The sequence below is a fragment of the Myxine glutinosa genome, chromosome 7 (genome assembly GCF_964187855.1).
Source record: "Myxine glutinosa chromosome 7, kmMyxGlut1.1, whole genome shotgun sequence".
In the NCBI taxonomy this organism is placed as follows: domain Eukaryota; kingdom Metazoa; phylum Chordata; class Myxini; order Myxiniformes; family Myxinidae; genus Myxine; species Myxine glutinosa.
Genome location: NC_136267.1, coordinates 55,418,266 through 55,434,424, shown reverse-complemented (window position 1 = coordinate 55,434,424; position 16,159 = coordinate 55,418,266). Strand labels below are relative to the sequence as shown.

At 46.6% G+C, this 16,159-nt stretch overlaps 1 protein-coding gene across 1 annotated transcript in view; it reads right to left on the bottom strand.

Annotated features, from left to right (window-relative positions):
* LOC137431256 (mothers against decapentaplegic homolog 7) overlaps positions 1-14,428 on the bottom strand; it is a 49,323-nt gene extending 34,895 nt beyond the window's left edge. Inside the window, exons 1-3 of the mRNA XM_068122362.2 lie at positions 13,243-14,428; positions 7,455-7,508; positions 6,109-6,183 (exon numbers count right to left, since the gene is read on the bottom strand). Of these exons, the coding sequence (XP_067978463.2) occupies positions 6,109-6,183; positions 7,455-7,508; positions 13,243-13,771 (658 nt within the window). The 5' untranslated portion in view covers positions 13,772-14,428. The remainder of the gene's footprint in view (positions 1-6,108; positions 6,184-7,454; positions 7,509-13,242) is intronic.
* Positions 14,429-16,159: the final 1,731 nt, after the last annotated feature.

Sequence of the window (16,159 nt, the reverse complement as noted above, 5' to 3'; positions counted from 1 at the left end):
TAGCCCTCGGCCCGGCTATAAAATGTCATCCTGGTGGTTTCACAGGAATGGATGATTCATGAACGTGTGTGCCATCCCTCAGGTGGACGTTAAACTGGGTGTTCTGTCTGCCAGCATTCGTTGATGGACGTTAAAGATCCTGCGGTGTCTCTCGTGAAGAGTAGGCGAGCTATCGCCGACTCCCCGGCCAAATTCCTGCTCTAACTTACAGGGGGCACCGCATCAGCGGCACTCTCGGCAATGATGCAAACCAGCAGACACGTGATGCACACCAGATGAGATGAAAATTAACGGAACAGCTTTCTATTGGATGAAGGAAATCAATTTAAGTTATTTAATTTACGTTGCACACCTCCAAATGCTCCAGGTTTGTGCTTCACAGGTGGAAAGCTGCACAAGGCTTACTTTTGAAAGGTGGCATTTGGTAAAGTTCAAGTGGAAGTGTAATGGTGGCCAGAAAGCCGGCTCGTCTTGTACGGTATGTGGTCGAAGCAAATCCAACACGTTCACACCAACCTCCAACATGAATTATTTATTTCCTACTCGGTTTTGCTATCACGAGACATTTAGACCTTAAAGACACAGGTCACCCAGAGAGAAAACCAAAGCACAGTCTGAAAATAAAAAAGGACAGAGTGCTCCATGATGCAACCCCCCCCCCCCCCCATCCATCCTGCTCGCCTCCATCCTGCCTCCAGCCTCCATCCTGCTCGAGGTCCACGTCCCCTCAGGTGGCACAGCACAAAAGAGCACGAGGTTTTCAGTTCAAAGTAACCAAATCGGACCCTGAACCAGACAGCTACCACCGAGTTACGGTGCAGACAAGACAAGTGCAATTGTGCCAAATACAATTTGCAGTTCAGTAACAGCAAAGTATCGAACAGCCTTTGTGTAGCTGAAACCATTAAATTAAGCAAACAGCACTAAACGAGTGGGATCCGTCTGGTACAGGTGGTCACTTGGACTTATATTGCCCATAAACGGATTTATGCAACTGAGGTTTAGGGTACGATGCAGTGCCTCATTCCCAAAGATCGTTGATAAGGGAGATGCTTGGCAGGAAGGCCAACTGCAACCGAGTCCGAGATGTATTCGGACTGAGTGTACACGCCACCTCGCTTTCAGATGCTGCCAAAGTATCACGACATGCAGAACTCCTCTAAAGGATGTGAGTCTTGAAGCAACTAAGGCCAGCTCGAAAAAAATGTTTCAGTTGGCCTTCTCTGAGGATACTTTTAGCCATCTTACCTGGCCCATGCTTCATAAGCTCTACGCTCGTTTCAGAAAAGGCCGAACCTACGCTTCGGTGACGTGGTCCATGGCGCCAACTCGCTAGCGGGACTTTTAGCTGTGACCTTTACGTAAACCCCGTGTCACCACAGTTTGTTTTGGTGTGGAATGCGGATAAGGAAACGGGGGCTTCACAAAGCACTGCCCCTGCACCTCACTGGCCTCGACCTCCTTCGGCCTTGCCGACTCACCCCCTTGCTGGTCATGCATCGGTGCCTTTTTTTTCAGAAAAAGAATGCTTCTCCCATATGCACTTGGCAGAAACGCTGCAGCAAGGCATGCTCATGGAGACCAGCACACCTATTGTGAATTGTCTCCACCTTTCTGCAAAGACTGCCAAAGAGAGGTTAACTCTTTTTTCCCACGTTTACTTTCGTGGCTCTTTTTCCGAGGCCCTTTGCCACATCGGTAGCCACAATCTTCCCTCAATCCCACCCACCTGGAATGATGAGCAGTCACGGGGGCAGGATTAGGAGACGACTCGCAGCCTTGAACGGAACGAGCCTAGACGTCACCTCGATGCAGTGCCTGTCGTAAGGGCGCCATCCACAATGCTGGGTCGAGGCAGCTCAGAACGCTTAAGCACGTAATTATGACCAGATGTCACCAGAGGTTCTGAAACATGTTTGTTGCATAAACCTATGTTTTCAAACAGAAATTCATGCAACAAACAATGGAAGAAAGGTGGACATCTAAGTGCTTCAGATTTATAGTGCAGATGATCAAAAGAGGAAGCAAAACTTCTTCTTTTTTTTGAGAAAAGGAGTCCAACATGGTCCATTCTACACAATTGAAAGACAGATAAAGGCTTAGAAGCATGGGACATATGACAGGTATCAAACCTGAACAGAAAACTCCACATTGCGATATCCAATCCATGCACGCATTGTACGTTTCACGTTACATGTGTCAGTCACACAAGTTTAGGGACCCATTCTTTGCTTGCGTCAACCGTTCTTTAAGGATATTGCATTCGATATTTGCAATTCCATTTTTGTTGCATTTTTACTCAATATAAATAGGACTTGTGAGATATTTCAGTAAAACGACATAATATGGCAGCAGGCTGTGGGGTGAGGGAGGAGGGGAGGGGTATTAGGGGTGATACAGGTATATACAGGTATTAGAGGTGACATAAAAAGGCTAAAACAAAACGGTAATAGATGTGGATCACACAAAAGAGAAGAAAAGAGAGGGCTAATCCAAAGATGCAGTCGACTAAAATTACAAGATTGAAAACTGAGTAAAGTTGTACTGCCGTCAAACACACAAGTGCAAAAAAAAAAAATTTAAACAAGAAAATAAAACGGTACAGTATGCATATTTTGATGCTTCCAACATCAAATGCCACACCATTAAAAAGTTACCTCATCCGTGTTACCAATAGAGGTTAGGAATTTAGCAGAGTCAACAAGGCATGAATAACACACATTACTAGTTGTAAATCTTGAAATCCCCCAAGGTTTTTCAATGAACCAGCTTTAAACCCCATTAAAAGATGCGTTTGACCAAGAGCCGAAGAAACCCCGGCACCGCATTTATCCACCGGGGCAGCGGTCTTCAACGGAGCCGAGCTTTGTGAGAAAACCACCGCGGATGCACCGCAAACGACAACAAGTCGCCATTCAAACGGTCGACCAGCCCCGGTGCCAAAAATGCAGCGTGGCGCATGGAACCAATGTTTTTCCTGTAAGGGTACACCGGCTAGTCGGCCGGCGCCTGCCTGCGGTCGCGCCTCGCCTCTGATGTGCTCACTCTGCCCCGAGGTGCTTCTGGCATGCGGGCGTGCGTGGCCAAACAAGGTGCAGATGTCACCCTCCCCAAAGACTCGTGCCACGAATGCTTCATTTGGGCCGAAAAGGACTGCTCGGGGTCAAAATGCGGCCTTAACAATCTCCTCGCCATCGCGTCATCCGTCCAACGAAAAACGGTCATCTCAAAATGTCGCTGCTTGCTTATTTGTTGGCTGTGACTCTGACCTACATTCAATCGACCGCCTCAATTAGCACTTAACCTTGCACGTTTATCTGCATTTATACATACTTTTAGGAATAATTCCTTATGCAAGCATCAATGTTATCGACCATCCTCCCGTCTCCATCTATACCTCGCGACGTGCTGCGGATAGCTCTACCACGAGCCTCGACTTTGTATACCAAACAATAAAAAACATCTGCCATGAGTCCTCTAATTTAGCACCCAATACACACCTCTATCTTTCATGAACAATACCTCTGCCACCCTTTAACTCTATACTTCCTTTTACCCAATAAACGCTTCCCTTTAGCTTTGCTCCCTCCGAACCTACAGTACTACCACCTTGTACCTTATGTACCAACACACTAGCATCCCAAAAACCCCAAACACATCCAACCAAACCCGCATGCGCACCCCCATACCACCAAATCCACTCACACCACCCCCAACCCACACTCCCCACCCTCAATCACCCTGATCTTTGCCCTCTTGAATCACCTCATGTTTCCGCACCCACGACTTTTACTACCACATGCCCATTACCCTCCATTCCTCCACAAGAGGCACAACTCACATGCAGCCTCCGTCCACATGTGTGCAAGTATTTAAATCTATTTATTTGAGACAATAAACGTACACACATGCACAAACACCAAAACTGTTATGTCAAATGGGAAGAGGGAAAACCCCATTGATGTGAAATACTCTATCGGTGAGTGAAATCAATCAATTACACTGCACGTGTGTGTGTGTGTGTGTGTGTGTGTGTGTGTGTGTGTGTATATATATATATATATATATATATATATATATAGCAAGCATAAATAGCTTTGGCTGTGTTTGTTGAGTAGACGTCAGGAAAAACATTCAGCATTACCAACAGCCTGTATCTGCAACGACCACACGATGAACATGTTTGAATTTGGGATTTTAAAAAGCGAGCAAAGACACGCCCGCCCTGGTCTCTTAGTGCAAATCTATCTGGCGCCACGAAATGGGCCATTCCAAGTGGCTCAGCAAATGGAGACCTTCGTGTTGCTGGGAATACCGCAGTTTGATAAACAGATCGTCAGATAAGTGGCGTTCCCAGCGCAGACCTTGGCTTTTGTGCAAGCGTGCTGTTTGCTGGCAAACAACACGGTCTGTGTGCCTTTCCACTTTATCGGCCGGTGTTCGATAAAATCCGTGCTGATTAGCCCGCGCCCCAAGGCCTGGCCTCGTGGATTCCTCAACCGCCGCTGGCCACAGGGCGTGGCCTTGACACAACAACAACAACAACAACGACTACAACTGCGTGATACACCGGGGCTCAAGGGGGTTGTGAGAATCGCAACGCCGACACTGGGATGGAAAGAAAGAGGGAGAAGAACCTGGAAATGCATTTAACACTTCCCGAACATCACAATCCTGTTTTTTGGTCCATTTTTTGTTTTAACTGGGAATGCGTCATCTTGTGAAATCCTCCCATTTCATTGCGGTTGAAAGGAAAAATAAACTTGACCCCGGGGTTGGGGGGAAACGCAGCAGCGAAATAAAAGGATAAAATACATGTTGAAGAAGAAAATATGAAATTGATGACTATAAAACAAAAAAAAAACCACCTTTAGAGGCCATTTTTTCCCCGCAAGCGGGGGTTGGCCTTTTTCGGGGACCGTGGTTGTTGTTGTTTTTCGGTCCCCTTTTTGAAGCAATGTTTTACGCAAGCAAAAGCAAGCAAAGCAAGCAAAATTTACTTGATTTACTTGAAGATTTACTTACAAGTACTTACAAGTACTTTTACAAGTACTTTTACTTACAAGTACAAGTACTTACAAGTATTTACTTACAAGAAGATTTACAAGAAAATTTACTTGAAGCAAACAAAATTGATGACTATAAATAAAGAAAATGAGGATAAAAAAAAAACAATGTATGAGAGAAAACACAAAATAAAATAATTAATAATATATTATTTACAACACTTTCTCAAAAGTGATTCCAACAAGTTTTCCAACAGGAACAAATAGAAAAAGGTGAGTAGCATAGGTAACCTGAAGCAAATTGCAAAGTTCTTCTTTAAAGGTTCCATGACTATCAATGTCCAGACTAATGGTTATAATATAAAGACAGATCTCCACAGGGCATTAGCACGGGCAACCACCCAAAGGTCACATTAAAAACCGGCCCTGGGCAGTTCTGTCTTCACAGCTTCATCAAGAATGAAATAAGAAACTTGTGCAAAATAAATAAATAAATATTAATATCGACTTTAAGCCAAAATGACACCATGAATGCACGGGTGCTGAAAATAAAACCTTTACAGTCAATGATTGTAAAAGTAAAAAAAGGCAAAAATTAAAGTTAAAAGACAAAATAAGTTCGAAAAAAGGGTTGCGGCAGAATTGAAAAATAAAGTAAAAAAGCAGAAAAACGAGTGAATAAAGGCCGGAGGATGTTTTACACAATGACACAATGTGTTTTACATCCCCCACATATGATTAGCATCATTAAGGAAGATTATCCAATCACATGGAAGGAGGAATTCAAACAGGAGAAAACCTCGACCAGAGAGCACCATCTATCCAGGCATAGATCTTAACAGGGCGTTACCATGGACCACAACCCCCCTCGCCCCAAACCTCCAAAAGGGGCAGCATGTAATGGTCATGTGGATTTTAACAAGTTCACATTAACACCGGCTTGGACAGTGTTTTCCTGAATTAAAGCCAAAGGACTCCATGAATATAGGCGTGCTAAAACAGAAATACCTTGATGGCAGAGGTATAAAGAAGCGTACAGGTAAAAATGAAAGCATCAATGTAAAGATGGAGAGGATGTCACAGTCGGATGTCAAAAGCTAACCTTGAACTTCAGGGAACCAGGTACTGTCCATACCACCCGTCTCAGTGGAGACAACAGTTTCCTCCTCCGGCGACTCTGTAAGACCAAATAAACAATGCGAATTAGCCAGCAGGAAATGACAGCAAACTTGCATCCTACATTTATTGCAATGGTCTTCCCAAGTCGAGATTCGGGCAAAAACTTCCAAACGGAATGCATGGGCCACCGCAAAAGACACACGAGAATGTGGGAGTAATTGTGGCCGTTAAAGAAGAAGAAGAGCTCTTCCAATGTTGAAGTAGAGCACCAATGGAGAGCAGAAGAAAACACACACTTTGAAACACTGTTGTGGCCCACCACTTGGGCAAGGTCTCTGAACCCCAAAAAATAATCACGCTTTCAAATAATTGGACAAGGTGCTGAACGATCCCATCAGCTGGAGGCTCGCCTTTTATAGTTCCACCACAGCAGATACAGGGTGGTACCTAAGGAGGTAGGGTGGGTGAATCTGCACTCATAAAGGGACCTCTGAATTTGGAAAATGTAGCAGTTCAAAATAACAACAATAAAAAATACTGTTGTTTAAAAAAAACCGGAGAGGTGTCTTTGATGTAAAGTATATGTAAGGTCGAATACAGGGCAGCTGGTTTTAGGACTCCTTTGGAAGACGCATACTTCACGATGCGGCGCCTCAATGCTGGCAAAGCACCAGATGGCAATGTTAGTTGGATCAGATTCCATTGCACATTTCAAACTCATGACAGCTCGGTAAGCACGCTTGGGCCGAATTACTTTGCCACTCTGGTCAAAATGAATGATGAGGATTTTTTTTTTTTAATATAAGTGGAACCAAATGACTTGTACGGGGCCATCTTTCTAATGTTGGGAGGGGATGGAGTGGGGGTGTTGGATTGTGAATGGACCGCGGATGGATAGGGTGTCCAAGAGATGGTGGGAAGGCAGGGGTCATCAAAACTCTGCCATTTTTGTATGCGGTACACGTGTGTAGCCTCTAAGTGGCCTGATTCAAAATGTACATATTAGTGAGCATGCATTATGAGTGGGATTCAATTACGACTTTGGTTTGCTGATTGCAACGTCATTCAAACGTGATTTGCTGCTGATGCAATGCTGCCATGGATTAGGACAGGAAATACGAATTTCACCACGCTACCAGCGCGCAGCCATCATTTTTTGAAAGACTGTGTGGGATCTTTAACATACCCCAAACGATAATACAGTATAATATTTCTCCATATGGACACGGAGAAAAAGAAAGAGCAAGAAGAAGAAGAAGAAGAGTGCCCAAAAAAAGGGAAGAAGAAGAAGGCGTAGAGAAAGAAGAGTGCCAGATATGCGGGCCAGACCTTGGAGCTTGGTGCATTGCTGTGAAAACCTTGAATATGGAGGAGGCGGTGAATCTGTGGGTAGGACAAGAGATACAAAAAGTCAGAGGGTTCAGTTACAGTTCCTGATAATACAATGAATTAGCTCCCGAGAAGGGTTCTGCTGCTCACAACCATTAACTATTGCTATTTGTTGCAATTGTGGACAACCAAAATAATAGGACTGTATGAAGATGTGAACGCTATCAGACATGTGGCCCACATAGTGTTGGCTTAGCATGTGCCAGGCTGGGAGGGCAAAGTGAAACAGAACAAATGGTGCTTTTGATGCAAATAAGAACTGTGGGGGTGAACCCCATGCAGGCCTGGAGGTTCACGAGACAATAAAAGCCAAAGACAGTATTTTCGCAGTGCAACTACGGTTCACACAAGGGTAAGGAACTAGAGCAAAAGATGCACTGTACGACATTTGCCATAAATAACACAAGGGGTGGCCCGATTCAAAGTGTACTCGCGAGCACTGTCCAGGCTTCGGTACCAACACAAGGGGTGGCCCATGCATTCAGGACTTCTGCGGACACTTTGCGAGGCCATCTGAAGTCCTTTCAAACCGAGCCGAACAGCGTTACAATCCATGAGGGTTGGCACCGAACACCCGTCTCCCGAACATATCAAAACCCGCGTGGTTCCAATGCAACACGCAGCAGATAAGCTTCACGTCAGACATTTATAGCGACATCCAGTAATGTCTGACTAGATAGAAATCTTGGCCGCGGTGCTTGCCGATGCAGGGAAATCGCTCCTAATGGCTTGGGCGCGAGCGGCATATGCCAGCAGCAAGGGGACATTTGCGGGCGCGAGCGGCAGATGCCAGCAGCAAGGGGACATTTGCGGGCGCGAGCGGCATATGCCAGCAGCAAGGGGACATTTGCGGGCGCGAGCGGCATATGCCAGCAGCAAGGGGACATTTGCGGGCGCGAGCGGCAGATGCCAGCAGCAAGGGGACATTTGCGGGCGCGAGCGGCATATGCCAGCAGCAAGGGGACATTTGCGGGCGCGAGCGGCAGATGCCAGCAGCAAGGGGACATTTGCGGGCACAGGCGGCAGATGCCAGCAGCAAGGGGACATTTGCGGGCGCGAGCGGCAGATGCCAGCAGCAAGGGGACATTTGCGGGCGCGAGCGGCAGATGCCAGCAGCAAGGGGACATTTGCGGGCGCGGGCGGCAGATGCCAGCAGCAAGGGGACATTTGCGGGCGCGAGTGGCAGATGCCAGCAGCAAGGGGACATTTGCGGGCGCGAGCGGCATATGCCAGCAGCAAGGGGACATTTGCGCAGACTCTCGTGGCGCTTCGAGCACACAAGTCCAGGCTTGCCGACCGGTTCTCGCTGCAGTTGCAGAATCGACAGCGGAAGGAGCAGCGATCGCCTTTGTGAAATGCCATCCAAAAAAAGAGGGTACTGCGTGCTCCCCTTGAAGCTCAGGTCAGAGCAATTTCATTGTTTTGGTGCAAGTGACTTAGAACCGATTTCCCACACCAAAGTGATTCTGTGCAACATGGCGATTAAAGGTCTCTTCAAACTTTCGGGATTGTTATCATTTTACTGGGTATTTCAGCACGGCTTCATTTACCTGCACTCCTACCCAAAAATTACATTTAATTGGCCTGCAAGCATGACATGAGAGGCTCCATTGCAGTCCGCACCTTGCGTGCGATGCATTTCACATCGGGCATGACTGCCAATGGAAACGGCGAGATTGCTGTTTGCCTACAGGTTGTCTGTTAGATGCAAATATTGTTCAAGAATGAAGATTCAGATATATCCAAGGAACGGGACACACATTGATGAACCACCCTGTGATAGCCGAGTCTGGATTCAAACCCCAGTTATTCAACTTCAAGGCGAATGTGCATACCTCGAGGTCCAGCACATCCTGCCAGCCTAGAATGAAGATAAGAATATATATTTTTTAGTAAATCCAAGGGAATAAGAAGCCATTTGGACCAACGTTCCTGTACCATATTCACATTCCAGAATTATTTTGCAGAAGCTTCATGTGAACCACTTTGTGGGAGTAATATAACAGGTTAAGCTTTAAGTCAAAAGCAGTGATGTCCAAGACCAGTGTTCAAAGAAACTTGTACAGAAAACCCATCTAACCGTAGCACGGTGCTCGCTCGGCATGGTGGTCCGTAGCAATGCCCTGTCAAGATCTCTCCCACTCTTTCCTATGCACCTGGCTGGGCACAAGTGGCTAAGGTAGTGCCCCCTATATATTATTTTATTCTAAAAAGAAATAGAGGTCAAGGCTCATAAAACAGCAGAATGAGGGTTCGTGCTATGATGGATAAGCAGGGGAGAGCAAGTGCAGACAGAATGGGTAGAAGATATAGGGGATGTCATAATATGGCTGAGCTGCCACTTTGAAGACCCAGGTGAGTGGGCTGGACCAGAAAGAAAATTTCCAGGTTTTGGTCCTGCAGTTGATATAATAGAACAACACAGGAATGTATGGAGCAAAGATGTCCGCTTGGACGTTGGTAGGTTCAGGAACGGGGGCAGTCAATGAAAGTGTGTGACCGGAAGACGTATGAAAAAGATGGAGCCAGATCTGATGAGAACAGGTAAATGACTGACAGACCACTGTATGGTTTTTTTGTATGCAAGGTCAAGGTTCATGTAAGAGCTACAACACTGCATGGATCGGGATGCAAGAGAGGAAAAGGAACAGTAGAGAGAGCGGGGGAAACACCAACAGTAGGATTGGAGGATAGGATAGAGTGAGACTTGGGACAAATAATGAGTGTGGGGAGGAATGAGGGGTAGGGTAGGACGTATGGGGTGAACAAGATGGATACGGAAGGAAAGTCAGGAGGGAAAACTGGAAATATGAAAGGAGGTGGGGTGGGGGACGTTAAAGGGCGTGTGAAAGATCATGGTTTTGGATTCGGGAGGATCTGATATGGTTGTGGGAGTTGGTTCTTGAAGACCTGGAAGGAAGAATGAGATTGAATAGAATGCGGAAGTTGGTTCCAGAGGCGGGGAAAACAGGGCAACAAATGAGTGGATTAGGGGAGGAATTTTGAATCTTGGGATACTGGCAAACAATGGCCTATTCTTTTCAAAAATATAGCACGATATGTTTAACATTGAAAACGAAAATACAGATGGGAAGTGTGTGTATATATGTATATATGTGTGTATGTATATATGTGTGTATGTATATATGTGTGTATGTATATGTGTGTGTGTATATGTGTGTATGTATATGTGTGTATGTGTGTATGTATTTGTGTGTATGTGTGTATGTGTTTATGTATATGTGCATATGTGTGGGTGTGTATTTGTGTGTACATATATGTGTGTATGTGTGGGTGTGTATATGTGTGTATGTATATGTGCGTATGTATATGTGCATATGTGTGGGTGTGTATTTGTGTGTACATATATGTGTGTATGTGTGGGTGTGTATATGTGTGTATGTATATGTGCGTATGCGTGTATGTATTTGTGTGTATGTGTGGGTGTGTATTTGTGTGTATGTGTGTATATGTGCATACGTGTGGGTGTGTATTTGTGTGTATGTGTGTTTGTATATATGTGTGTATGTATATGTGTGTATGTGTGGGTGTGTATTCGTGTGTATATGTGTGTTTGTATATTTGTGTATGTGTGGGTGTGTATTTGTGTGCGTATGTGTGTGTGTGTTTGTGTGTGTGTGTGTGTGTGTGTGTATGTGTGTATGTATATGTGTGGGTGCGTATGTGTGTGCCTGTCGAATATGAAAGTGTGTGACCGGAAGACGTATGAAAAAGATGGAGCAAGATCTGATGAGAACAGGTAAATGTTCATACACACATATACATATCAATAGGAACCGTTATTGATTACCGATATGAACCTCCACTGTTAATCGATAGGAACCGTTATTGATTATCAATAGGAACCGTTAATGATTACCGATATGAACCTCCACTGTTGATCGATAGGAACCGTTGTTGATTATCAATAGAAACCGTTATTGATTACCGATATGAACCTCCACTGTTGATCGATAGGAACCGTTATTGATTATTATCAATAGGAACCGTTATTGATTACCGATATGAACCTCCACTGTTGTTCGATAGGAACCGTTGTTGATTATCAATAGGAACCGTTATTGATTACCGATATGAACCTCCACTGTTGATCGATAGGAACCGTTGTTGATTATCAATAGGAACCGTTATTGATTACCGATATGAACCTCCACTGTTAATCGATAGGAACCGTTATTGATTATCAATAGGAACCGTTATTGATTACCGATATGAACCTCCACTGTTGATCGATAGGAACCGTTGTTGATTATCAATAGGAACCGTTATTGATTACCGATATGAACCTCCACTGTTGATCGATAGGAACCGTTGTTGATTATCAATAGGAACCGTTATTGATTACCGATATGAACCTCCACTGTTGATCGATAGGAACCGTTGTTGATTATCAATAGGAACCGTTATTGATTACCGATATGAACCTCCACTGTTGATCGATAGGAACCGTTGTTGATTATCAATAGGAACCGTTATTGATTACCGATATGAACCTCCACTGTTGATCGATAGGAACCGTTGTTGATTATCAATAGGAATCGTTATTAATTACCGATATGAACCGCCCCTGTTAATCAATAGGAACCGTTATTGATTACCGATATTAACATCCACTGTTAATCGCTAGGAGCCGTTATTGATTATCAATAGAAATCGTTATTAATTACCGATATGAACCTCCACTGTTGATCGATAGGAACCGTTGTTGATTATCAATAGGAACCGTTATTGATTACCGATATAAACCTCCACTGTTGATCGATAGGAACCGTTGTTGATTATCAATAGGAACCGTTATTGATTACCGATATGAACCTCCACTGTTGATCGATAGGAACCGTTGTTGATTATCAATAGGAACCGTTATTGATTACCGATATGAACCTCCACTGTTAATCGATAGGAACCGTTATTGATTATAATCAATAACGGTTCCCATCGATAATTAATAATGGTTCCCATCGATAATTAATAATGGTTCCCATCGATAATTAATAATGGTTCCCATCGATAATTATCGATGTTCATACAGAGAGCATACACTTAATCAATATCGGTTCCCATCGATAATTAATAACGGTTCCCATCGATAAATTAATAATGGTTCCCATCGATAATTAATAATGGTTCCCATCGATAATTAATAATGGTTCCCATCGATAATTATCGATGTTCATACAGAGCATACACTTAATCAATATCGGTTCCCATCGATAATCAATAACGGTTCCCATCGATAATCAATAACGGTTCCTATTGATAATCAATAACGGTTCCAATCGATTAACAGTGGTGGTTCATATCGGTAATTAATAACGATTCCTATTGATAATCAATAACGGCTCCTATCGATTAACAGTGGATGTTCATATCGGTAATCAATAACGGTTCCTATTGATTAACAGGGGCGGTTCATATCGGTAATTAATAACGATTCCTATTGATAATCAATAACGGTTCCTATTGATAATCATGAAGCAGTTCCTATCGATTAACAGTGGACGTTCATATCGGTAATCAATAACGGTTCCCATCGATAATCAATATCGGTTCCCATCGATAATCAATAACGGTTCCCATCGATAATCAACAACGGTTCTTATCAATAATCAATAACGGTTCTTATCAATATCCGAGTACCATTGGTCCCCTTCATTGAACCCTCCTCATCAGCTCATCCCGAATCATCCCCAGCGCTCGTACATACCGTGCATGCACAGGCGCCCGAAATGGTACGGGTTGCAGCACGCGCCGCCCGAGTCGCCGCCGGCTTGCGCGCACGTGCCCAGGCGTCGCAGCTCGAGCGTGTGGCGCACGTCGGGCCAGCGGAGCACGCGGCTCAGCAGCACGAGCGGGTCCACCCCCGGCGCGAGGCTTCCGAACGCGCCGTCCGACAGACGCACGCACGACGAGGCGACGGCGCCGCGTCCCGCCGCGGCCGCGCACAGCGCTTCCAGCTGCTCCTCGCTCAGGCGGCGCAGGGCGGCCAGCGACGCGACCCGGAGCTCCGGCTCCGGGGACCCGCTCGATCCGCCACCGATCGTGGTGCCGTTGGCGATCGCCGTCGAGGTCGTCGTGAGCGAGCGGCGCAGAGCGGCCCAGGGCGAGCACGGCGCTCCCGCGCCCGCTTGATCCTCGCCCGCCTCGCCCTGGTTCTCCTCCTCCTCTTCGGCCGAGGCCGCGGCTCGGCTCCGCCAGAGCCTTTGCACCAGGGCGGCACGGCGCGACCTGAACATGCGGCGCCAAGACGCGCACCTACGCGGCCGTTCCGGCGGCGCACCATGAAGGCCGCGGGCCGGCGGCTGCGGGTAGTAGGGGGACGGGCGCCGGCCCTGGCCGCATACAGCCCGCGGGTACTCGGGACGCCGCCACACCGGCTCGGCCGCCGACCGCGGTGTCTTTCGGCTTCTTCCTCCTCCGCCGGGCCCCCTCCAGCGATCCCCGCCGCTGCGGTTCACAGCTACGGAGGCGCCGAGCCCGGCTCGTCCCCTTCTCCTGTCGCTCTTCTTTCTGAACCTCGAGCCGGAGCCAACGGTCACGTCCGATCGGTGGCGTCCAAGACCCGCGGTCCGTTCGCGCAGACCGGTCGATCGGTGGTGGCGGCGATGCGGGGAAATCTCGAAATGCGCCCTCAGCGCAGCGGGACAGCGGATTCCGAGCGCCGCTCGTCGTCTCTTCCCGCCTTTCTCGTGTTGCTCTCCCTCTCCCTCTCCGTAGCGTGGCCCCTCCGCCCGTCCCTCTGACCCTCCCCGAGCCGGTTCTCCCTGGTCCGTCGCCGCCCCTGCGCTATTGGTGTGTCCGCAATCACATGCCCGTCTAGACACACTGGCGGCGAGGGCTGCCCGGGCGGATGGACGCAAACACACGATTGGGTTTCGGCTACAGGGTCGAGGAGGAGTTGAAGGAAAAGAGGAGGAAATATTTTGAGATAGAGCATCGCGTGGACCTCGGGTGGGGGGGTGCAAAGGGAGGAGGAAGAGGATGAGTATGAGGGGGAGGAGGAGGATGAGAGGAAGGTGGAGGATGAGGGGGAGGGAGGAGGAGGAGGAGGGGAGGTTGAGGATGAGGGGGAGGTTGAGGTGGATGAGGGAGGAGGAGGATGAGGGAGGAGGAGGTTGAGTATAAGGGGAGGAGGAGGATGAGGGGGAGGTTGAGTATAAGGGGAGGAGGAGGAGGATGAGAGGAAGGAGGAGGGGAGGAAGAGGACGAGTATGAAGAGAGGCCGAGGATGGTGAGAGGGAGGAGGAGGAGGATAAGGGGAGGAGGAAGATGAGGATGAGGAGGCAGATGAGAGGGGGATGAGGACGACGAGGATGAGGGGGAGGAGGAGGATGAAGAGGAGGAAGAAGAGGAGAAGGACGAGTGGCACCAAGATATATGTGAATGGGTACGATCTCAGGAAGGGGTTCAGGGAGGTCGTTGGAAGAAGCAAATGCGAAGCAGAGGTTTGAGGCCATTGATAAGGAGAGGCAGGAAGCATTTGATGGCGAATTAGCACCAAAGGACGATAAAAAGGAGGTTAACGAGGTGGACAGGAGGAGGGTTTCAGCTGATTTTTACCCGAAGGATGTCAATTGTAACAATAATTATTTAAATAGTGATTGATGAATATCGTTTACATTGGGCTTCCTTGGAATGCGTGAACTGGGAGAGCGAGAATTTTTTATCAATGAAACGGGATGAGTTGACAAAAGGATGTTTCACGAACAAATCCCAACTTTGGGATGGGCCGTCACGTGATCATCCCACTTTACCAACGATGCTCAAATCCCAGCTTCGAGTTCCGTGTATCATTCTACATATGTTGATTGTCCATTATATCAAATGTTCTTCCTTATAATCCATGTAAAGCACCATGTTGTCTCTTTGTCCCGCGTGTGACGTATTTAGTCCAAGCTCTCCTGAGACAAATGTAAAAAATAATTAATTAAAATGCCAACATGACATTGCAAAACTGAGTTATAAAATACACTAATTGTTTAATCAATACGAGTTCATTCAATCATTTCGATTAGCATCCAATAACGCTGTCAAAGGCGGTCTGTGGGTTCAAATCCAAGGAGTTAGGGATGCGAAGCCAGGGGGTTTAATCGGGGATGCAAAATTCAAGGGGTTAGGGATGCAAATCCTGGGGGTTTGGGATACAAACATCTAGGGGTTTGGGAGACAAAAATGTCGGGGTAAGGAATGCAAATTCTAGGAGTTTGGGATACAAACATCTAGGGGTTTGTGATACAAACATCTAGGGGTTTGGGATACAAACATCTAGGGGTTAGGGATGCAAATCCTGGGGGTTTGGGATACAAACATCTAGGGGTTTGGGAGACAAAAATGTCGGGGTAAGGAATGCAAATTCTAGGAGTTTGGGATACAAACATCTAGGGGTTTGGGATACAAACATCTAGGGGTTTGGGATACAAACATCTAGGGGTTTGGGATACAAACATCTAGGGGTTTGGGATACAAACATCTAGGGGTTTGGGATACAAACATCTAGGGGTTTGGGATACAAACATCTAGGGGTTTGGGATACAAACATCTAGGGGTTTGGGATACAAACATCTAGGGGTTTGGGATACAAACATCGAGGGGTTTGGGATACAAACATCTAGGGGTTTGGGATA